The sequence below is a fragment of the Haliotis cracherodii genome, unplaced genomic scaffold, assembly GCF_022045235.1.
Source record: "Haliotis cracherodii isolate W230 unplaced genomic scaffold, xgHalCrac1.p SCAF_12, whole genome shotgun sequence".
NCBI lineage: Eukaryota > Metazoa > Mollusca > Gastropoda > Lepetellida > Haliotidae > Haliotis > Haliotis cracherodii.
The window spans coordinates 26389097-26412728 of NW_027266267.1; the positions used below are offsets into that span (position 1 = coordinate 26389097).

General features: G+C 38.1%; 1 protein-coding gene across 1 annotated transcript in view; it reads left to right on the forward strand.

Annotated features, from left to right (window-relative positions):
• The window catches only part of LOC139458296 (dynein axonemal heavy chain 8-like), a 171748-nt gene that overhangs the window by 132783 nt on the left and 15333 nt on the right, over positions 1 to 23632 (forward strand). Inside the window, exons 66-80 of the mRNA XM_071239682.1 lie at positions 560 to 687; positions 1923 to 2091; positions 4002 to 4157; positions 6455 to 6610; positions 7090 to 7179; positions 8563 to 8655; positions 9723 to 9827; positions 10784 to 10922; positions 12317 to 12431; positions 14822 to 15012; positions 16354 to 16475; positions 20119 to 20237; positions 20933 to 21135; positions 22234 to 22307; positions 23047 to 23199. Coding sequence (XP_071095783.1) covers positions 560 to 687; positions 1923 to 2091; positions 4002 to 4157; positions 6455 to 6610; positions 7090 to 7179; positions 8563 to 8655; positions 9723 to 9827; positions 10784 to 10922; positions 12317 to 12431; positions 14822 to 15012; positions 16354 to 16475; positions 20119 to 20237; positions 20933 to 21135; positions 22234 to 22307; positions 23047 to 23199 — 2013 coding nt within the window. The remainder of the gene's footprint in view (positions 1 to 559; positions 688 to 1922; positions 2092 to 4001; positions 4158 to 6454; positions 6611 to 7089; positions 7180 to 8562; positions 8656 to 9722; positions 9828 to 10783; positions 10923 to 12316; positions 12432 to 14821; positions 15013 to 16353; positions 16476 to 20118; positions 20238 to 20932; positions 21136 to 22233; positions 22308 to 23046; positions 23200 to 23632) is intronic.

The following is a 23632-nucleotide window of genomic DNA, read 5'->3' on the forward strand; positions in this document are numbered from 1 at the left end:
TCTAGAGCAGAACTTAGAAATTTTCATCAAAACTTGGTACATGTATTAATCAGGGGCTGAAGTGGTGCCTTGTGCTATTTAGGAATTTTTAGAAAAATAATGTTTTCCCCATTTCCATGGCAACAAGTTTGACTTTGACTCTGTTCATGATATGTTTATCTCACCTATCGACACATACTATATTAAGCCTCCTGTTCCAATAAGCCCATGGCAAATATTGTCATACTTGTGTTACGATAAGATACTTTTTTTCTCTCATTTTTGTGTGAAATTCTCCATTTTCTGGATGGCCCAAAAATCTAAGCATGTACGTATGAATGCTTGGGGAATCCATGGTAGACAAGGTTTTGTGAGTAACAAACAAGGGATAATATGAAAAAAATCAGCAATCCATGGAGTTTTTTATTATCCTGTTTTACTGTAGCTCCTTGAGGGTGTGCTCTCAACTGGGTATCCTTGACCAGTAGCATGTTGTATGAGTGAACAGTTTTCAAATATGTGAGTTCTTTGGGGAAGTTGAAGTGTTGGATTACTGATGTTATTTCATGTTTGACTTAAGGAACTGATGGATGATGCTGAGTCTTGTAGAAGGAGAATGACAGCAGCCTCAACTCTTATTGGAGGTCTTGGAGGAGAAAAGACCAGATGGACGTCTCAAAGCAAAGAGTTCAAGACTCAGATTGACAGGTAGTCACTTTCATATAGCTGGATCCATGTTACTGTATAAATTGAATTGAAATATTCAAGGGGTCCTTATCATAACCCTAATGTTAGAACGTAAAGATTCCTGGCCTCTAGATTCAGGGTTTGCCCCAACCTTTTAAAACTGGGGGTCATTATGACTCCTTAGGTGTAATACAGGGAGTCATATGTCTTTCAAAGGGGGTCATATTAATAAAACACTAATTGATGTTACATATCATAATGATAGGAAATACAACTACCCCACTAGGCAACTATTGAAACTTCTTTCTGATAGCGTCTGAGACCTGCATCACTTCGGGCTTTCCTCCCACATTAAGCTGACACGCCGTGATATAACTGGAATACTGTTAAAAGCGGCGTTAAACCCAACTCACTCACTCACTCACTCTTTCTGATTGGCTGCAACTGAGAGCTTGCCAGTAGGTCTGTTCCATTTTTAGACATTAGGATTTCCAACATTAGACAAAGCTGATATCAGTCATATTTTATTGTCAAGGGATATGTCCTTTTCAAATATTAATGTTTCGACCATATAGTGCAATTGATTGATTTTGACTGTCTGAATGATCTGCATCTTCTTGACTGATGCAATGGAGAAATGATATTGCGTATTTTCTCCTTAGATTGAGTCAAATACGCAGGTTTTTTGCATCAGGGCAAACCCTGCTCTAGATCAACTACTATAGCAGAAATCATCAAGGAACACTGGACCCTCCTTAATTTAGAATGCTCAATGTCAAACTATTTTGCCTTCAATCTGGTTATTTTTGAATGAGAACCAGTCATACAAACTTGATAAATGCTTAAATTCGACCCTTGACTGTTAGCCGACTTGTGCCTTATAAGCATAAAATAATGGTATAGTACTTTGAACACATAAGTGTGTGGAATCTAGCCCTTAAGTACCAATATACACATTATTTAATCAGAAGCCTGAATCTAGTAAATTTCTGTCCAGTAAGTTCAACTCTCAATTGTCTATATCAGTATATGTTAACATTTAAAGCTTATCAAATGTTAGACGAGTTTGGGTCACGTCAATTTTTTGGGGCATTTTGGAATACAATACATAAATGGCCTAATAATATAGAGGGATTTGAAACCTAGAATTATTTCACATATGAATATACCTAGCACTTGCATGTCGCAGTAACAGATCCGTGATGATGTACATATGTATCTAATGCTGATTAATGTATTTGTTTATGACCTGTCAGACTTGTCGGGGATGTGGTTCTGTGTACTGGCTTTCTGTCCTACTCGGGGCCATTCAACCAAGAGTTCCGCACCAAACTGTTGACCAATTGGCAGAAGGAAATGTTCAAGAGAAAGATTCCCTTCACTCATGACTTGAATGTCACCTCCATGCTAGTGGACACAGCCACTGTAAGTACACCGTAGCATCCTATTAAATATGTATGTCATATTTATGTCCATGCTAAATACTAGCTATATCACGTCTATACCCAATCAATATCACACCAACATCCCTTCTATATCACGTCTATACCCAATCTATGTCACATTAATATCCGTTCTTTATCACATCTTATCCCGTCTATGACACATCTACATCGTCTATATCTCTTCAGTCTTAATTAACATTAGGGTTATGGCAAGGAATCCTTGACCTTCATACTTAATATTGAACACTGATGACTTACAACATCTGTATGATGCCTTTATCCCATCTATTAAAACATTGCACTAAGTACAAACGTATGAAATATGTCAAACTCTGTATAAGCCTCTATGCAATGTAGCAATATCCCTAACCGTCTGTTTTTACATGCTGTTGCACTTCAAACTTTCGATGCATTGCAATTCTCAATTGCCCGATATCAAGACATTGATGGCACAAATTATTCAAGACTTGTGAAAAAATTGTAGTTGAAGAATATCAAATCAATATCTTAACAAATGAATTAATATTACTTCCAGTAGAACGTAGATACCTGTGCACATATACAAAATCTTATCTAAATAAATGTTCAATTTGGTATAGATCGATGTCTCTTTTACCTTGGGTGCCACCATCTTTGAACCAAGTTCCATTTATGGAAATGGACCTCTTGCATTAGGGCTAACAAAAATCGAACAGATTCTTGAAATGGCCAAATGAATGATCTCAACTAAGGCTAAGCTGTTAAAACTGTATGCTAAATCAACACAACAATATAAGGACTGATACCATGAGATCTGGTCGTGTCATACTGCCTCAAAGAGGGTACTGACGTTAGCTTATTGTAACATGGTGAGGTCAACTTCACCTGCTTGCACGCTGGTAAAAATGACTACTGAGAAGTTAAGGGTATACAGGTCTGGAATTCTACATTGTAGATACTATCAAAATGCTTGTGCAGGAGTGGTAGAACTGTTGCAATAGTATCACATTAGTATTTTTAACTATTGGATTGCTGTTGCAGTAGATATTTTGCCCCTTTTAAGTTTAACATAGGTAGTATGTTATGTATTGGTGCCCCGTGAAGATCTGGGTTAGAATAGGTCTTCAGCCACCCATTCTTGCTGAAAGAGGAGACTATACTTGTCGTAAGAGGCGACTGATGGGATCGGGTGGTCAGACTCAGTGACTTGGTTGATGCATGTCATCGTATCCCAATTACATATATCAGTGTTCATGATGTCAATCGTAGGTTTGTCTGGTCCAGACTTGATTAGTTATACACTGAAATATTGCTGAGTGTGGCATTATAAAACAAATAAAAGAACAAACAAAACGTGGTTGGTCTATGCCTAACATGGAAAGTCATACATGATCAAGATTGTTTATTCTGTCTTGGACTTTGTAAGTGCAAGGTGTTATAGTAAGCCCAGTGTTAGAAATTGGCACTAGTCCTTAAAAAATTATAGTCAGTGCAAAACTGCCCAATAGTTAAGATATTCTGAGGACCAGTAGAAATTTGCCCTTTTTAAGGTAAATCTTTGAAAGGCATTTAGAAGTGATGCACATCATGAATGGAACTTCTTTATTATGAGAAACAGAATGTTTCGGAAGAAGTAAGTATACCTCAAAACATAATAAAAAAAAGTCGACAACCATAGATTCTATTCCTTTTTAAGGTTTTTGCTTTATGTTATCATTATAAGGACAAGTGGTCTAAAACTGTTAGTTTATATCGCTGCTTGTAGTAACCCTCACAGCACATTACAGTTTAAACTGAGTAATAGAGAAGAATTAAATTGCAAGAATTATCATGTTCTAAACAAGAAGTCACCACAACAAACTTATCATGAGTTTAGGGACATCAAAATATCACTGACCCTTTACGTTTCAGATTGGAGAGTGGAATATCCAGGGTTTGCCCAATGATGACCTGTCTGTACAGAACGGCATCATCACAACGAAGGCCACCCGCTACCCACTTCTGATTGATCCACAGGGGCAGGGCAAGAGCTGGATCAAAAACAGGGAGAAAGATCATGACCTGCAGGTAAGTACATGTAGCTGCAGCAAGACAGGCAATTGTTTATTTTGGTCTTCAAAGTTGTTTTCTTGCTCAACTTCCTGGCAGTGTAACTCAATATCAGCCTCACTGACCAATGTTCAATGTAAACAAATCTTGTAAAAGTCTGGACTTTATGCAGGAGGATACAAGTTGTGTGCAGCTTTGGACAGTATTGCCTGATTTAGGATGAAGTGATGCAGGTCTTGGATGTTTAAGCCCTGAAGGGATTCTGGATAAGAATTGGTCCCCAACAACCTGAACTTATGAGAGGTCATTAAATGGATGAAATGGTCAGACTTGGTGAATTGGTTGATAGCTTGTCAGATTACTACTTTGTATGGCCAAGAATGAATTATTTCCAGACTGCAGCCATAAGGCCCTCGATCATAAATTCCTGTCGATACCTATGGAAATCTAAGGCAACAAAGATAATTGTACCACCCATGGCCCCCATTGCCCTTGAGATCTGCAGTCTAGCGTAAATACTGCTCTTGGAGGATTGTCTTTGCCTCTGTAGGACAAGACTAACCTTCCTGAGGAAATCCCTTCATTTTTTTATTTGCCGATAAAGGATTCTGTGAAGCAAAAGCTGAACTCCATTTGAATGCTTCATGAACTCAATCGTTATGATATGTTGATGATGTGACCTGAACTAGAATTCTGTATTGTCCATTAACAACTCAGAACAAACAGCCTCAATTGCAATACCCCACGGCTGTAGTCAATAAATCAGCAAAAAATAAGAAAGCATCTGTATGAAGAGGGTCATCCTTCAGATGACAGCTTTACCATATCAGTTTAGGTCTAACAGGGTTTAACCTCTTTGTTTTGGGGGACATGGTTTTTGTGTCCACCTGCACATAGTGTTCTTAGCGCTACAACTTCATGTATTGTACGTTTATGCTAAAGGCTAGGTTACAATAATGCTGATTGTTTTGTGCCCTGGTTTAGGATCAAAACGTCCTTGGTTCAATTTCCTGCTTGTGACTCAGATATTTTATGGATGCTTCATAAAAACATAATGTACATTGTGATAAAATTCAGTCTTGTGAGGTTGTTTTTGTTGAGACAAAGTTAATATTTTACAAAGGTAATAATAATGTTAAAGACTAACATTTGTGTATCAGGCCACATCAATCTCATTCAAGCAGGTCTTTTACTCCTTTATGATACCATTCTGCTGAAGATCTAACAAACACTCCATTGGAGGTCACATCAGGTGAGCAAACTTTGACCACCAAATCCAAATAAACGATGCTTAGGTTTTTCACCCTATCAGATGTTATTTCTTTTAAAAACTTCAACTTTCTCATTTTCGTCACTTCCGAAATTTTAATCTTAACAAAAGAAAACCCACGATGATACATCTGACTTTTCATGAATATTATGTGGCATGTAGCAAAGTAAAACATCATCTTTAGAAATAAAGGCTACTTCTGTGTATCAGTCAGTATAAGACAGTCCAGAGAAAAAAATCAAAGTTAATCAGAACTTTCATAAAATTGTTCATAGCTTCCGCGCACCAGGCTACCCACCAGGCCTGGGGACAATACTGCCATAAACCTCACCCCCATTCTCCAGACACAAGGACAACTGTCTCAAGCGTGCAATATATGACCTTTCTCCATGTTGAAGCATATAGAAAAAACAAACAAACCTTTTGTAGAAAAAAAACAAGACAACATTGTAAACAAAAGACATTAATAGCGCCAACAACATATATTGTGTTCCCACTGGCTTTTGAAACTTGTCAGTCACGCTGGACTGGCAGCTCTAAATATTACCAGTCCCCCCAACTGGTTTTATTTTTCTTTCATCACGTTCAATGCAGACAAAGTAGACAGAGGGAAACCCTGATGACAACAGACAAGTTGACTTTGTTTTGTATTGTATATCACAGATGTTTTGTGGAACAACGAGGATTTTTTCAGGTACTTTTTTTTTTTGGCCGGTCCACTAGATTAATCAGAAAAAAAAGATTACAAACCAAACGTATTTGCAATCGGGAGCTTAACTTAAAAGTCGAATAAGTTTTAAATGGAAAGTGATTGTGTAAAACAACTTAGACATCACTGGTACGTATTGCGCCTCTGGGCACACAATATCCAGTATTGATGCGTTAATTATTACAAACATACAGCAACGTCACAGAAACCAATCCTTGATCTAATCCTGCACAATGATATGCAGCCTTTATAATTTCCATTTTGAACTGCCTGTTTATGGTAATTTCAGCATACTGAAATCAGATAAGCTGCTCTGACTGATTACTCCTACTGCAGGTGACGTCCCTAAATCACAAATACTTCCGCAGTCATTTGGAAGATGCCCTCTCCTTGGGGCGACCTCTGTTGTTAGAGGATGTGGAGGAAGACTTGGACCCTGCTCTTGACAATGTTCTTGAGAAGAACTTTATCAAATCTGGATCTACTTTCAAGGTAAGTTCACCCTAATTACAGAAAGTTCAACAGAGATTGTTTGTGACATTTGAACTAAATGATACTATTGTTAATGTTTAATAAGATTAACAAATTATTATTTTCAAATGCAGAATCATTTTCTATTAGGGGCCAGTCACAAGATGTGAACTTGTTCAATATATAGTTATTTTCAGAACATGATAAAGCAGGCTTTGCCCTCTTGCACTTGTTCATATATGTGCGAAATACAATGTTTTTTTTCCATTTATGGAATTACAAGCATACTGTTGACAGTTGCAGGGGTAGATGTGCCATTGGTTATATATCCAACTGGTCTGCAACTTGTTTCGGACTAGTGATTTATGTAACATTACTAGATGTTGGGTGAAAACAACTAGCCCCTCTAGCTTCTCACTTGGACTAGTCCCCATGATTAACGATGCAGTTGTCCTAGCTCCTACAGACTGATGATGCTGAGAATATGGTTATGGTTTCAGGTGAAGGTTGGTGACAAGGAAGTAGATGTGATGAAAGGCTTCTACCTCTACGTAACCACAAAGCTCCCAAATCCATCCTACACTCCAGAAGTAAGCAATTGTTACAATGTAGTTAAACTTGTGATTTCTTTGTTACTTGTATTGAAATATAGGTGGAATAAGACCCTATTCTTTAGTTGAATTTAGAAGTTGTATATGTCACTAATGTCAAGAGATTAATTGGGTCAAATTTTGAGTTTTGTCTTAGGAACTCTGTAATAAGTTTTGTGGTCATATTCATGAACATGAGGGTTCCAGGATGGTGACATGCTTCAACTGATTTCCAAGAATTTATGGATGGTACATCATCGCCCATTATAGATGGTAATTTTAATGTTTAATGCACTGAACTCTGAGTGTCTTACCAGAATAAATTTGTCAGATGTGTAACTTGCAATCTACAATTTTGATTGGTTTTAAGAGCTATACCGATTTGGAGTCCCCTAATCCTTGCAATGTTAATTACTCATGTTCATTCTCAATTTGTGTGGATGTAGGATGCAGGATTTTGCATTTCGGTAAAACCATGAGATGGCATGGATGATCAACCTCTTTATTACCGGTACAATAGCAGTGATGATTCTATTTGGATTCCAACACCATTATCCAGCTAGTGATCATGTCACTTCAAATGTGATGCAGAAGATGACCATCTGTATCACTTTGTCATTTTGCCCTTTATTGGTTGCCATGTGGGGATTCCGGGTAAGAATACAAACCCCTAGCAACCTATTCTTGTCGTAAGAGGCAACTACATGAATTGGGTGGTTAAGCTTGGTAACTTGGGTGAGTGAATGATCACATCACGATGGAGTGGATCATTGCTCACATCATCAATCACTGCAGGGTTCCTACATGCTTGAAGAGGCCTTGAATTCAAAGGTCCCACTTGAAAAGACTTGATATCTACTGTCAGCCGTGAAAAGCGTTGAAAACCACCAATAATACCTTGAAAAGACTTGAATTTGTATAACAGTACAAAAAAAACTTGTTAATAAAAGTGTTAAAAAACACTTACATATGTATCAAGGATGTTTAAGTATGATTAATCACTGTGATAGATTTGTGTGCCAAAGAGGTTATGACACTTAATTTATTTTTGTTAATTGTGAAAATTTGTGATATTCATACTGCACTTGAGGTCTGCACTATGTTCAAGTGCACTGTGACGTCAAATCAGCGTAATGGTATAACAGTACTCTTGAAAATCACATTTGTGAAACCATTTGAGTAAATTATACAGCTCATCTTTGGACTTTTGTATTCTATCATTTAAAAAAGCCTTGAAAATGACTTTCATATCTGTATGAACCTGCACTGGATTAACTGTTCCAGACACGATTGTGCCACAGTGCAGCATTGATTTCAGTGGTATATGTTATTTACATTAAATTGTATTGTAGGATTTGGTGACATGTTTGTCTGATGTTGCAGGTGAGTGCCAAAACCTCCATCATTGACTTCACTGTCACCATGAAGGGTCTGGAGGACCAGCTGCTGGGTAGAGTTATCCTCACTGAGAAAAGTGTAAGAGAAGGATAGAAAAGTAGTATTTTATCAAGTCTGCCACAGGATGCTTATATAGATGTTTAGGTGTGCCCTTTACAATTGAAGTGTACCAACTAGAAGGATAACTTTAATCTTTCATCAAATTTGGCAAATATCATTTCACCTTGGCTGGATGATCCGCACTTGAAACTTTTAAAGTTTGGCCCCTTCCTATTTATCATTGACATCAATAATCATGTTAGTACCCCTTTCTCTTCTGAATCCCCATATTCATATGTTCATTTTTTTCTGTGTTGTCATGTTTATTTGTGGTTTCATGTTATAAACATTATATGGTTGCCCTACAGGCAAATGAAACATAGTGTAACTTTCTTAAACATTTTTTGGGCAATAAAATTCAAGGCCCTTAGTCTGTGAAAATTTAGTTAAACTGCAAAGAAATATGTATACAGATAATTTTAAGAACATGTACATATTAATTCTTATAATGACATCATGCAATCTGGCTACAGATAGCGTAGTCATGGAACTTATGATGCCTGCATATAGCCCAGTCATGGATGCCTACAGATAGCCTAGTCAAGGATGCCTACAGATAGTCTTGTCATGAAGCTAATAATGCCTACAGATAGCTTAGTCATGGAGCTAATCATACCTACAGAAAGCCTAGTCATGGACTCCTACAGATAGCCTAGTCATAGATGTCTACAGATAGCGCAAACATAAAGCTTAACATGCCTACACATAGCCTAGTCATGGAGCTTATGATGCATACAGATAGCTTAGTCATGGATGCCGACAGATAGCCTAGTCATGAATGCCTACAGATAGACTAGTCATGGAGCTTAAGATGTCTGCAGATAGCATAGTCATGGACTCATGGTATCTTCCCTTGACCAATATCTTAGCAGCCTTTCAAGATAATGTGTGATCTATGGATAATACCTTGTAACATATTCAAATTAGCTAGAGATAATCTCATGATAGATTGTAAATCCTTTGTGGTCTAATATTCAGGGAATATATTGATCCTATTGTTGATCATTTATTTTATCTGTACCACAGTGATGTTGTTTTTGCTACAGGAGCTGGAAGCTGAGCGTGCGCAACTGTTGGTTGATGTGACAGCCAACAAACGTAAGATGCAGGAATTGGAGGATAACCTGCTGTACAAGCTGACCAGCACAAAGGTAGCTGACAACATCCTTTACTTAGTGTTCTATTAACTCACCTCCCATAATGCTTGTACAAGCTGACCAGTCATAGGTAGCTGCAGCTGACAACACCCTTTACTTAGTGTTCTATAAACTCATCTCCCATAATGCTTGTACAAGCTGACCAGCACAAAGGAAGCTGACAACATCCTTTACTTCGTGTTCTATTAACTCACCTCCCATAATGCTTGTACAAGCTGGCCAGCACAAAGGAAGCTGACAACATCCTTTACTTAGTGTTCTATTAACTCACCTCCCATAATGCTTGTACAAGCTGGCCAGCACAAAGGAAGCTGACAACATCCTTTACTTAGTGTTCTATTAACTCACCTCCCATAATGCTTGTACAAGCTGACCAGCACAAAGGTAGCTCACAACATCTTTTACTTAGTGTTCTCCCACCCTTAAACATAGCTGCACAACGTTTAACAGTGGAACAGCTAGAGAACTTATCCCCATACACTTGTGACATGTGGCCATGAATTTCTTGGGGGTACTTTTCTCTTAAGTCAAAAACTTCATGACTGCTCATTACTTGTTCTTTTCCATTTCTGTGTCTATTTGGACCCCTATCATGTTCAACTGGCTGTCACTAATATACAAACCGCCTCAACAGACTAAATACACTTGCAATGAACTCTTCAAACAATGTACTATATTGACTAGTTCACTTTCTTATGGCCCATAGTTTAAAGTTCAGGCTTTTTGACCAGCCCTTAATTGTAATGGCTACTTGTTCTGCCTCCTTGTAATAGAAATAAGCCTTCACAGCAGGATTCGTCCAAAAGGTGGGGCTTCCAGGTTAACAAGATCATGACTAATCAGATTTCACTTTGTCAGTGAGGACTTTAAAATGCATTGGTACCTGTTGGACATTGACTATTTTTATCAGGAATGTTTTGAGGTGCCCATGAATGAGTTGTGTCCTACAGGGGTCTCTAGTAGATGACGAGTCTCTCATAGAGGTGCTGTCAGTCACCAAGATCACAGCTGCTGAAGTCAGTGTAAAACTGACAGTGGCTGCAGAGACGGAAATCAAGATCAATGAAGCTAGAGAAGAATTCAGACCAGGTTTGTTGCCAGTTTCATTTCTTTATTTAACAAAAGGGCAGTGTGAACCAACAGTGGAAATTTAATAATTAATATATTTGTGCTGGGATGCAACTAACCTAAGACAATTACCAGCCTAAATAGTGACAATGTATAAAGACACCACTAAAAAGCCTGAAATTCTTCTAGCCCTAAGGATATCTTTAACATCAGACAAACGGATTCTGACTCATGGGCTAGTGCAAAGGTGCTTCCTTGCATTAGGTATTCTAGAGCAAGAAGGGGCACAGACAGACCAGTCATTCTGGTAGCCGTTAGTTATTCTGTACGGTGTGTTGCATCCCTCAGGCGTACCAGGAGCCTATGACCTTGGCTTTCCCAAATTCCGGTCCCTTTTTGTGATTGATTAGTGTCAACATACCGGTAGATACTTTTTTTTCCACAATATGATTTTGACCCAAATGCATGTTACTTTCTCACTAGAACAGTTTTTGACAGTGAGCAATGGTCAAATTTTTCAGCACCATGAAACACAAACTATCATCCCACACATTGTATCAATAGAATAATTATTTGTGATCTAACTGATCTCTTAAATTCAGTGCTGCATCAGCAGTCTTGCAGCTACTCTGACCTACAATCCAACTTACGGATTCCTGGGATGGGTTGGTGTGTTACAATGACCAAACATCTGACTAAAATAGAGTCTTGGTGACCAGAATGGCTGTACATAGTTAGTGTAACTTTTTCTCTGCTGATCTGCTGAACTCATGATGGTCCGAGTTCGAATTTGTCTTCAGCTGCCCATGTTTGTTGTAAGACACAACTAACGAAATCAGGTGGCCAGTCTTGATTGCCTAGATTGTTGCTCATATTATCAATTCCAAGTCAGTGGTTGAAATTTAGCATGCAAGTCAAGGGGTACTTCTCACAACCGAGAGGTTGAAAGTATTAAGATTTGGAGGTCCCTAGATTGAAATACCATAGAAGACCGCAAGCACCCCCCAAGTTTCAATCACTGCGCAGAGACCAATCTATAAAAAACAAATCTCAATTTTAAAGAAAATAATAAATGTTTTTCCCAATTTGCCTGCCAAGCTAGGGCACTTAATTTGCAATCCTGTATAAGTCCTTGTGGCTGGTTTGTCTGATCCAGACTTGATTATTTGGAAGCTGACATCACAGCTAGAATATAACCGAGTGCAGTGTTCAACAATAAACAAAGGGTAATGAGAGGAATCAGTATTAATTATAATCTGTTGACTTGTTGCATTGATCAGCATTTTCTTTGCACAGAAGTGAGACATAAATGTTCTCTTTCCAGTCAGAGGCAGATTGAATTATGACATTTTAGACTTGATCATGTAACATTGGGTTTGGACATGTATAATTAGGGATGTATGTGAACTTTTCAGTGGCCAACAGAGGAAGTAACCTGTACTTTCTGATCTGTGACATGAGTATCATCAACTGCATGTACCAGATCTCTCTCAACCAGTTCCTGGGCATCTTTGACATTTCAATGGCCAGGTCAGTTACAGTAGAACACTCAATAGGCATGACAAACAATAGCCTTTCCTATGGGATACCTGTCTACACTGGTGATGAATTAACAGAGACATACAATTCACTTTGTCATTGTTCAACTTCAGACTATGTCAGTGATATGTGCTAGAGACAATTGGCATTTGGACATATTCATGATTCTATGAACTTTTTATAGGACATTCTGTCTTCCAAATTTGAGAAAAATCTTTAGGACATTTGGGATGACAATCAGTGTCCTAGAAGATTAATATACAACCTTATGTTATGCTTTTATCAAACATACTGATACAATAGGGAGTTATCTATTTTTAGACATGGTGCCAATTGGTGTGATTGATAATTGATTATGACACCATCGTGTGAGGGGGAAGGGATCGATTTTTGTCTTTCCCTTGAGGTGGGGTCACAGATTTCAACTTCCATCACGTTTGGGTAAATATTTAATGTAAATTAGGAAGTAATCGTAATTATGATCGCTGCATTTTCTCAATGACTATTTTCAAGGCTAAACAATGCCACGTATTACTTTAAATCTGTTCAACATTGAAGAATAACTGATTTGATATAAGATGTAATTATATTAAATGGAATCCCATGCCACAGGAGCGAACATCAAGGACCTGATGACCTTAAGTTCAAACACTGAATTCATGTGAAATGAACATATTGTATTCATAAGATACAGGGCTCCAGGTAAAGCCTATATTAGTATTTGTACGGATGAAAATATGCTGGCGGTGAGAATAATTATGAAAACATATCAGATACACATCATGGTATACATGTACAGTCTAACATTCATTTAAAGGTCTTTTTCCCCCAAATTGTCTTCTGATTTCAATCAGCATGTTTTCTTGAGTACAGTGTGCACTGTCTAAAAACACAACTGTGTAAAGGGGTGCACATTATACATGCCATGATGAGTTTTGATGTTTTTTCCCCAACACAGAGACATTACCGTGTGTACATAACACTGGAAATACCATGTCAACAAATCCGTAATGAAGTACGCAGATTAAAAATATAATTACACTGTCTGGTTACAAAAAGTGTTCATTGTATATCTGGACTTATGTTTGAAACCTATTTTCATAATTTTATTTAAGATATCATTCAATTGTTGAATCGTGTGTAAATTGATCGGTAGATCGCACAACTCATCATGATTTACAGCAACCATGGTCAGATGACATTATTGACGCCTTGAAATGAACTTTAGCTGACAGAGAATGGATACATATATCATAAATGCCATACTTTGATTCGTTAAAAGTCCTATTTTTTGTAGTTTGACTGTTACACAATAACACTGAGTTTTCTAGAGCAAATGCGGGAGCCTGGACAGTGATATTATTCCATGCATAAAAAATATCCAGCAATAGCAATAAGCTGTATCAAAGTTAGGGAAACGCTTCTGGTCATTATTAGTTTAGACATATAATAATAAAGCTGCTTCTAAAATGACACAATATTGGAATATATTATTCCTGATAAAATAATAGTTTCAAGTACAATTCTTCCGATTACTGCATCAAAATTCTTTAAGGTTATATCTTGGGAAATTTTTAACTGAATCATTGGTAGATTGTGAGAAAACGGGTGTACAGCAGATTGCTGATTCCGGCTCAGTTTACAAGAAATACACACGGTTATCTGAATCTCTTTTAAAACTGGAAGTACAATGTTAACAGTAACTCATCATGTCTACTGATGTTTTATTTCAAATTTCAAGTGAGACCTGCACTGGGTACCCGGGTAGGGTCAGGTAATAGGGGGATGGGTACCAGGGTAGTAAATTCGGACTCGTCCCAGCCTTAATAGAGGGGATGCGCATTATACAATTGACATAAATGTACAACGAAAAAAGTATTGTTTATTGTTTTTTTACCTGTTTTAACAATCGTAGCAGTGCTGTGGTAAATATCTAAAATGAAAAACAAGATTGTTCCAAGATAGACACAATTTTTATGGATAACAACTTCTTTAATACTGTAAAAAGCAACGTTTCGGTATAGACAGTCTTGCTTGACAACGGTATAAGGATCTATACCGAAACGTCGCTTTTTACAGTATTAAAGAAGTTGTTATCCATAAAAATTGTGTCTATCTTGTCATCCGTCAACTTCTAAGTAATGCCTATCAAACAAGTTAAGATTAATCCATTAAATTCCATTCAGTACTCTGTGTACTCTTCAGTTTTGCCAGTACTCCTATACTGAAGTAATAAGGAGTACAGACTCCTGATGCTGAAATATTATCTGGAGCCCTGAGATATGATAGAAAACCAGTACAGAGACTTCCTCAGCCTTTTTGAAGTATTTCGTATAACCAAAATGTTTAAAAATTACAGCTGTCTTGTCTCGTCTTTTCAGATCTGAGAAAAGTCCAGTTCCATCTAAGAGAATTCACATAATCATTAATTACTTGACGTTTGAAGCCTTCCGTTACACATGCCGAGGGTTGTATGAGGAACACAAGTTCCTGTTCACGTTGTTGATGACACTGAAGATAGATCTTCAGTATGGCAAAGTGAGAAATGAGGAGTTCCAGACTTTCATCAAAGGTAAACCATTACTGCCATGGATGTCAAACCACTTTTCACAGGGCATTCTTGGGCCATCCATTCAAATTAAACTCATCTTTCATGATTGCAACTAACCAGTCACCAGGACTGAACTCGCCTTCTTGTGTGGCGTCTAGGATAGAATCAGAAATTGTTGTAGCTGGAGGACTTCCTTGCAACATCAAAGCTACAGATAAGCTGCGTATCTGCTTACATTACAATACCCCCAAATATATTCAAAACCCAATTACTTTCAAGTAACTTGCATACAGAAATGCATGCATTAAATGAAAAACTCAAATCTATAAAAACAGCATATGTAAAATATCCAATGAAGCTTTTTCAGCATACGTACAATGAAGCTAATTTCCGAAACAATATTACGAGCTAATTTGCTTTCCGAGTCAAGCCTATATTTAGAACCGTAATAATTCATCTAAAACATTATTATTTTTCTGAAATCTCAAAAAAAGAGCTCATTTGGGGAAAAACCCAATAGAGTGATGAATAGATGAGTGAAAAAATATTGGTTACCCAATGAAAAATGTAATAACCCAATTAAAAGAGAAACCTTCAAAGTAAAAACTCAATTGCTCAAAAAGTTATCTGCAGCTTTGAAACATTCTTGGAGAGTGTTAGCATTTTGTCTACAAGCACCTATATCCATAGTCAAGAAATGAGCAATTTCATAGTTTTTCTGTTCTGTCCTACTTTCACTTTTGACATCAAACTGATTTCATAACAGTGTTTGCAGTGTTAGAAACTGCAACTAGTCCTGTAGTCCTTGTCAAACTGCCAAATAGTTAAGGTATCATAAGGACTAGTTGAAATTTGCTATTTTTTAAAGAGTTTTTTGTGTATTATCATTATAAGGACTAGTACACTAAATTTGTTAGTTTCTATCGCTGGTTTGTGTGTATCTGTATTGCAGAATCAATAAATGAGAGAAATTAGATACGTTCGCCACTTGACAGAACTACTGTATTAAGTGCTCCCTAACCACTTTCTAGACCCTTCTGCCTGTAATCTTTATAACTGCCCTCTACTAGAGCTAATATACACTCTCAAATAACTATTGTATCTGTGGTACAATAATGGATACAGATTAATTTCCTTTTGTTAATCATCAATGTAATGATGATGGTCATCGTTTACTTTAATCACTGGTAGCGTACATGAGCGGAAAAAACATATGTCTATGTGATTGCTACAACAGTATTGATTTTGTCATCTATTTAATGCTTTGGGTTTTTTTTAGCACCCACCCTGTCAATCTCCAAAGTTTTCTGTGTGTTTTTTAAGGTGAATACAGTGCTTAAAGTTGAAATTGCCTGTTGAAAGGTGGGGCTGCTCTGGATCTTAATGCTGTTCAACCCAAGCCCTGCAGGTGGATATCTGACATGACTTGGCTAAATCTGGTGCAGCTGAGCTCTCTACAGCAGTTCTCTGAGATTCTTAATCAGGTGAGTCTTGCAGTCCACTGCAAATCAGCCACCACTACCGGTAAATGCTAAATCTGTAACAACTTCTTGGCAGGGGAATATAGGAATGGGTGCTATCCTTCTGTCCATCCATCCTTCTCTCTGTCACATTTCGTTTCCGGAGATGGTGTTAGTTTGGGATTTAAAAAAAAAATATTTCTCAAGTTTCCCTGGCAACGACTTTGACTTAGACTGAAAATGGCAGTAGTCCTCGTTTCCAGAGCAGATCTTGAAAACCGTACAATATTTCTTCACCAAACTTGGCACATAAATTGTAATAATTTTTTAATTTGAAGTTTACACGATATACGGCTTTTCCATTGGACGAGAGGTCGGTCACATGACCACGAAATTGACGTTCATAAGTGTATGAACGACACAATTTGACGTTCATACGTTTTTCACGAGACCGTGTTCTTGAAATGACGTAAACACTGACGGACTACTTCCACATTGCTGGGGAAACCCCTGGGAATTCCCTAGCACGAAAACATGCATAAGCGTTCTTTCTGATCATTCAGAACCTTTATTCTTGGTCTCAGCGTTTTAGTATGCATTGAGAAATGTCAGAGAGCGTGACTGCATGATTGTTCACGAATATCCTCGCAACGGCCCATCATAATGAACAAACGAACAAATGCACATCTATTTATTCACCTTTCAATGATCGGCCAGTTGATCAATGATGACTAACACATGTAACCGCCACAGGTTCATTAACAACTTCGGAAATCTCTCCCGTCATGTTTATCGTGTTGGCCATTTTGACATCTTGTACTTGATGTAAATGTATTACGACGTGTTGTCATTGTGACTGACTTACTGATGTAGTTCTTTACAGACCTTTCTCATCTAATGAGGATATGATTTGAACAAACGTGCTGCTTAAGATGTTTCTGAAGAGCAAGTTGTGCATCCATACGCCCATGTCACCTCTCTTTTTGAGGAACTATAGCTGGTTGTTGTATGGCTGTCAGTGTAAACATTAAGTTACACGTACTAAATAAAATTGTGTTTAGATCTTGGCCTACATCCTTTGAGGTAAGAAATTGTGATAAAAAATTATAAGAATTGACTTTCACTTTGTGTGAGTTCATTGGAGTATGAACCTTCATAGAGTGAGCGCCAAACATTGTATAAACGTCATCGCAAGCTCCGACGTTCATACAGTTTGGCCCTCACTCTATGAAGGTTCATACTCCAATGAACTCACACAAACTGAAGGTCAATTCTTAAGTAAACAAAAAAGCATTGGATAGATTGCAGAATGAAAGACACACCGTGTAGAAAACATTCACGGTGATGGACTCAAGGTGGCTCACTTGAATGTTCAATCTCCCAATGCTCATTTCCAAGATGTGAAGAAGGATAAGTTTGTTGGAGTCGTTCATGTTTTGTGTTCCACAGTAACACACATCAATGATTACAGTAAAAGAGACCTGCAAGGATATCAAGTATATGCAGGAGTCACTACACACGGTATTGCTGTGTATGTTTCAACAAGTTTCAAGAACAGTGTCCAGCTATGTGATGTAATGTCATCCCACAGTATTGAATACATTTCCTTTTGTTGGCAAGTTGTGCATTGCTTGTGTGTATCTTCCTCCAAAAGTGTCATTGACACGGTTGTAACATTCACTTAAGGCCCCATTACACAGGGCTGCAACTTTTGTGCGATCAAAAACTGGCCTGGTCGCTCAATGGTCGCCTAAACCCTGAAAATCATGTTTCTATGTAACTGCTCCAGCAGTTGTTCAGCAGTAACTGCTCAAGTTGTTCAGCGTCTGCAACCACAATAAAACACTGTAGCCCTCTATTTATAGGCAGGCTGAGGAGGCACTACAGGTAGCTCAAAGGAGGCAGAAGCATTGCTATGGTGTCTCAAGGGTTGCCGTAGTAGCCGAATGAGGCACGATGGCCGCCATACTCATCGTTCAATGCACGCTGTTGGTCGCCCAAAGAAGGCACAAGGGAGGCAGAAGCATCGCCCAGATTTACGGGACAATATTTCAACAGAACAGAATCTATTACCTGGTGACCATTGGGCGACCACTGTGCCTTCATTCTGCAACAACGGCAATGCTTGTGCCTCCCTTCTGCCTCCTTTGAGGCACCTTTGAGCAACCAACCTCCTCGGCGACCTTTGTGCAACTGTTTTGAACATGTTCAAAAATTCACGGCGTCCATGGCAATGTCTGAACCTCCTGTGCACCACCTTGGAACGACCGAGGCAACCATTCTGCCTCCTTTGAGCCTCCAATGACGACCTGATCAATTCTATATGGTTGCACACGTGAGGCACAAAGGTCGCCATCCTGTGTAAAGGCCCCATTACTGATTTCATGCAGAAACTTCAGGATCTCTTCAAGCAGCATGAATGTGAACATGTCCTAGTTACTGGGGATTTCAACTGTGATCTGAGTGAAAAACTGAAACTTGAAGATTTCTTTAATGTGCGGAAAATGACTCAACTCTTTCACTCCCCAACTCACTGTCTTGGAGCTACACTGGACTTGTTGTTTACTGATCCTGCCAGTGCTGTAGCAGTCTAGACTCCAGTCTACTACTCAGATCATCAGATGATTGGTGCTGTACTTCTCAGTATATCTCATGGTGACCCCTGCTCTCAATGATCTCTAAGTAAAGTAAGAACTCCCTTACTTCTCTGATTATTGTTTAAGTAATAACACAACTCATTTCAAATACAGTTACATATTCTATCATAAAGTGCAGATGGCAATACACACCAATAATAACTTTCTTAGTGCTGCAATTAGGTCATTTACAAAAAGGTTCTGTGAACATAGTTCACAGCATCTAATGCATTGCACACAACTGGACATGTCATATTGGTAGGGAATATAAGTATTTCATGCTTGTTAGAACATGCATTTGTTCACTGCTCATGCTCTTGCTGAAGAAATGGCACAAAACAGAGTAGTAACTAAGCATTTTGTAATACAGCATGCAAGTCACATGTAGGTCAGGCAGATGTTATTCTGTGTATTCATATGCCTTTACTGGACAAATATCAGAAGTGGTGCATGTTCAATCAATCTTTCTTCATTATCATTCTGATACAGCTGGTATGCTGTTCAATGTGGTGTTAAACTCCACTGTCACTCACTCCAGTCAATAGGGGCAGGAGCCCCATTACAATAAACACACGTTTGATAAAGGGGACACAAGTAAAGAAAGTCCTGTTTTTGACATATTTACAATCACTATGGAAATGTTTGGGCGTCAACAGCTAGTGACTGAAATGCATCCCTTTGTTCCATACACAGGATTGCTACAAATGTATAACAATGATATCATTTACTCAAATCAGTTTGAGAGACACAGGTACAAGAGTTTTGATATATTTGTTTAATTATCTTTCCCCTGTCTAGATTCTGGGTTAGAATTGGTCCCCAGCAACCAATCCTGTGTGAATGAGGCAACTTAATGGATCAGTGATCAAGCTCAGTGACTTGGTTGATGGCATACCCCAACGGGGTGGGATCGTTGCTCATAATATCAATCACTAGTTTGTTTTGGTCAAGGTTTATTTACAGGCTGCCTTCATATAGCTGGAATAGTTGGAATGTGACATTAAACAAGAAACAAATCCTTTGTTCTCCAGGTTCCAAGGAATGAGAAAGGGTGGAAATCTTGGTTTGACTCTGACAATCCCGAGGAAGAACAAATACCTGATGGCTACAGCTCCTCACTAGATGCATTCCGCAAACTGATGCTCATCAGGTAGGTTCCAGAGATAGTGACATCTTGTAACCTGCAGGCCAGCAATGGTATACAAATCAGTCTGTTCCTGCTATACTTGGACCACATTGAAAAAACATTGAAATCACATCATGCGTTTCTGCAACAGTTTGGAACGAGGTGGGTCAAGTAGCATGGTACTCTATGCTGTTTCAGTGGTGAATGTATAATCAATAGTATTGCAGCATGTTTACTGACCTATTACATCTGTCATACAATACTGTTTCTTGGTATTTGTTCCACATTGTTGACAACATTTGTTATACAATGGTGCTAGTTTGTTTGAGCTACATTGTCAAAGAGATAGATCATCCACCAATTTTGACAAAAGAGGGTCAACTCTCTGTTATTGTGGTATTGCTACAAATGCACATGGGAACTTGTGGAATGTGTGCTTACATCACCTCCTAATATCAACACCTTCATAAAATATGAATCATCATTATGCAGATGAACTAGGTCAGGTCAACAGAGATCATCCAAACAAGTGGGATATTTTCTAACCAATTTCGAATGGAGGTAGGCATTGTGCCACAGGACAGTCAACTGTGTTGAAATAGCAAATCAATTGTCACATAAATATATTCACACACCCAAATTAGATTTCAGATATTCTTGCAATGTTATTTCAAGGTTTGTTGCATCTTGACATGACTCTCATTACGGTGTGATGGTAGGTCGTGGTGTCCAGATCGTACCATTGCCCAAGCCAGGAAGTATGTGAGTGATTCAATGGGAGCAAGGTATGCTGAGTCTGTGATACTGAACCTGGAGGCTACATGGGGGGAGAGTGAACCTTCCGTCCCCCTCATCTGCCTCCTTTCTATGGGTTCAGATCCAACCAACCAGATCGAGTACCTGGCAAAGAAGCTGCAAGTTGGTGAGTGAAATATCTATCTGTCCTGAGTGTGTAATCATTCCTTGTAGTGTTATTATACCAACAAATTATACACCAGAACAAGTTTGATTGTCAAAAACCATTTCACCAATGAATCTGAAACTTCACATACCGTATTCGACGTAATAAGCGCCCCGCTCTATTTAACGCCCATGGCGATATTTGCTGATATATTGGTTAGTGAACAATCCCAATTAGCACCCCTTCCAACTGATCAATGTACACAAGACTTATTTATTTGTGTATAATACCCACTCGTGTGTTATGTGCTCCCTTAATTAAGGGCAATTAAATTTAATTTAATAAAGTTTTGTACATCTGTAGTTAGTAGTATGTCTTTACATACGTTTTCCATTCCTTGCGATATTTTAAGTTTTGACCTGGTTTGTTTTGCAATATTTTAAGTTTTGACCTTTATTTCACCTTTGCAGCATGCTCCTAAACTCTCTGAAACTACATTTCCTCTCACTGTAAACATCCTTACCTCAGAAACTACGGTAACAATGAAGCTGAAACTTCATATGCCACCAATGATGACACCTGAATATGTTCAAAAGGTTCAAATCTGAAAAAGCTATTTATGGCCATTACTCTGCCATTTGGTACATGTGTAGTTTGTGGTGGGGCTCTACATTATTTTATATGTTCTGGTGTGTATTCAGTATCTAATGTTTTGACCTTGTTTCTCTCTGCTTTTTTTGCATCTTTGCCTCTTTAACCTTCTCTGAAATTGAGAGACTGGGGGAACTGAATTTTGGCATGCAAGTTTCTTCCTTTTGATCACATAATTGTTTGTGTAGTTAATTACATGTTAATGTTAAGTAAGTTTTAGTACTTGAATATCAATGTCATTGAAGTTCTTGGTAAAAACAAGAGTGTCCCATGGGGCCAGACAGTGGTCAAATTGAGACTATTATTGATGAGAGTCTGAAACTCTCTGACTCACGGAAAAATAGACCAAGGTTAATCACTTGGTGTAGAATACTTTCATATTATTCTTTATTTAGAAGCTTATCTCAAGGTTGTCTAGTGATCGCTTTGAGGTAAAATTGGTTTTGACCATATTTTGTTTGATTTCAGATTTCCGTGCCATTTCTATGGGACAGGGTCAAGAGGTTCATGCCAGGAAGCTTGTCAATCAGTTCATGCAGAGTGTGAGTGGGTTCTGCAGTCTCTCGCTGAGCTATCTTTGCACAAAGGATGTCCAACGTCTATGCAAAGAAAATGATTTGCAACAGTCACAACTAAGAAGATTTTGTGGAATGTTGGTCATAGCTGTTTCCATTGATATCAAGTGTTCACCTTCACTTCAACATATGATACTGACCAAAAAGTATTAATTATGTTTAGTTCTGAATATTGAATTAATTAGTTATGATTTCAAGGTTAAATAGTTTCTCTTGGTCTAAATTTGTTATTATTTTCCAAACTGCACTTGTCATTCTGCAAGTGGTAAAAGCAAAGAGAATATTTGCAATTTATCGTGTACACCACAAAGGTATTGGAGTGCAATCTGACTCTAAAAATAACTTGACTTACTACAGGGATCTATATCTTCTCAGAGGCCCGTATTTGTTTCTAAGTTTGCAACAAATGTCATTAAGAATTCTCAAAATGGAATTAAAAATTTCTCAATTTCTGGCTGTGAACAGGTAACCTGTATTTCACTGATAACAGAACCAAACGATAGGAAGAGGTTTTACTGCTTAGTTTTATAGTATTGCATTTAATGCAAAATCAGCAATTTAAGAACATCCAATTTTGAACAAAATTATTTTTTTTACCAATTTGCCTGCCAAGGTCACTTAGTTTACAATACTGGATATTCCCTGTCCAAACATGTACAGAATAGATTTACTCAACAAATAACTTCTATATTCTGGTTGTGTTCAGGGTGGCTGGGCATTGCTACAGAACTGTCACTTGGGACTGGGGTTTATGGAGGAACTGATCGACATCCTGGCTGAGGCAACTCAGATGAATGATCAGTTCCGTGTGTGGATTACAACCGAGGTCCACCCTCACTTCCCCATCAGCTTGTTACAGGTAATGGCACATGATACAGAGAAATAAACTGACATTGAAAATCTGCCCAGTATTGGTAACATGGAGCATCCCTAAAGCGTATCAGCATGCTGGAAGTAATATCACATGATATTGATAATATATTAATTGTACTTGCCCTGAAGACACCTTTAACTCTGGGCAAACATATTCCCCCTCAGGGCATCTTAACGCTGAGCAAACACATTTTCCTTCTTAGGACGCCTTAAATACTGGGCAAACATGTTCCTTCTTAGGATACCTTTAACACTGGGCAAACCAGTTAGCTGGAAAAAAAAGAATTGGTTCTCAGGCAACAGCTTTTGAAAATATCGTGCGGGCGGGCGGCTTTTTTGTTTTTGTTTTTTGGGGTTGTGTACAAACTAGTAAGAATCCAAATCTGTATATCGCTGTTTAATTACACTGTCTGGTTGTA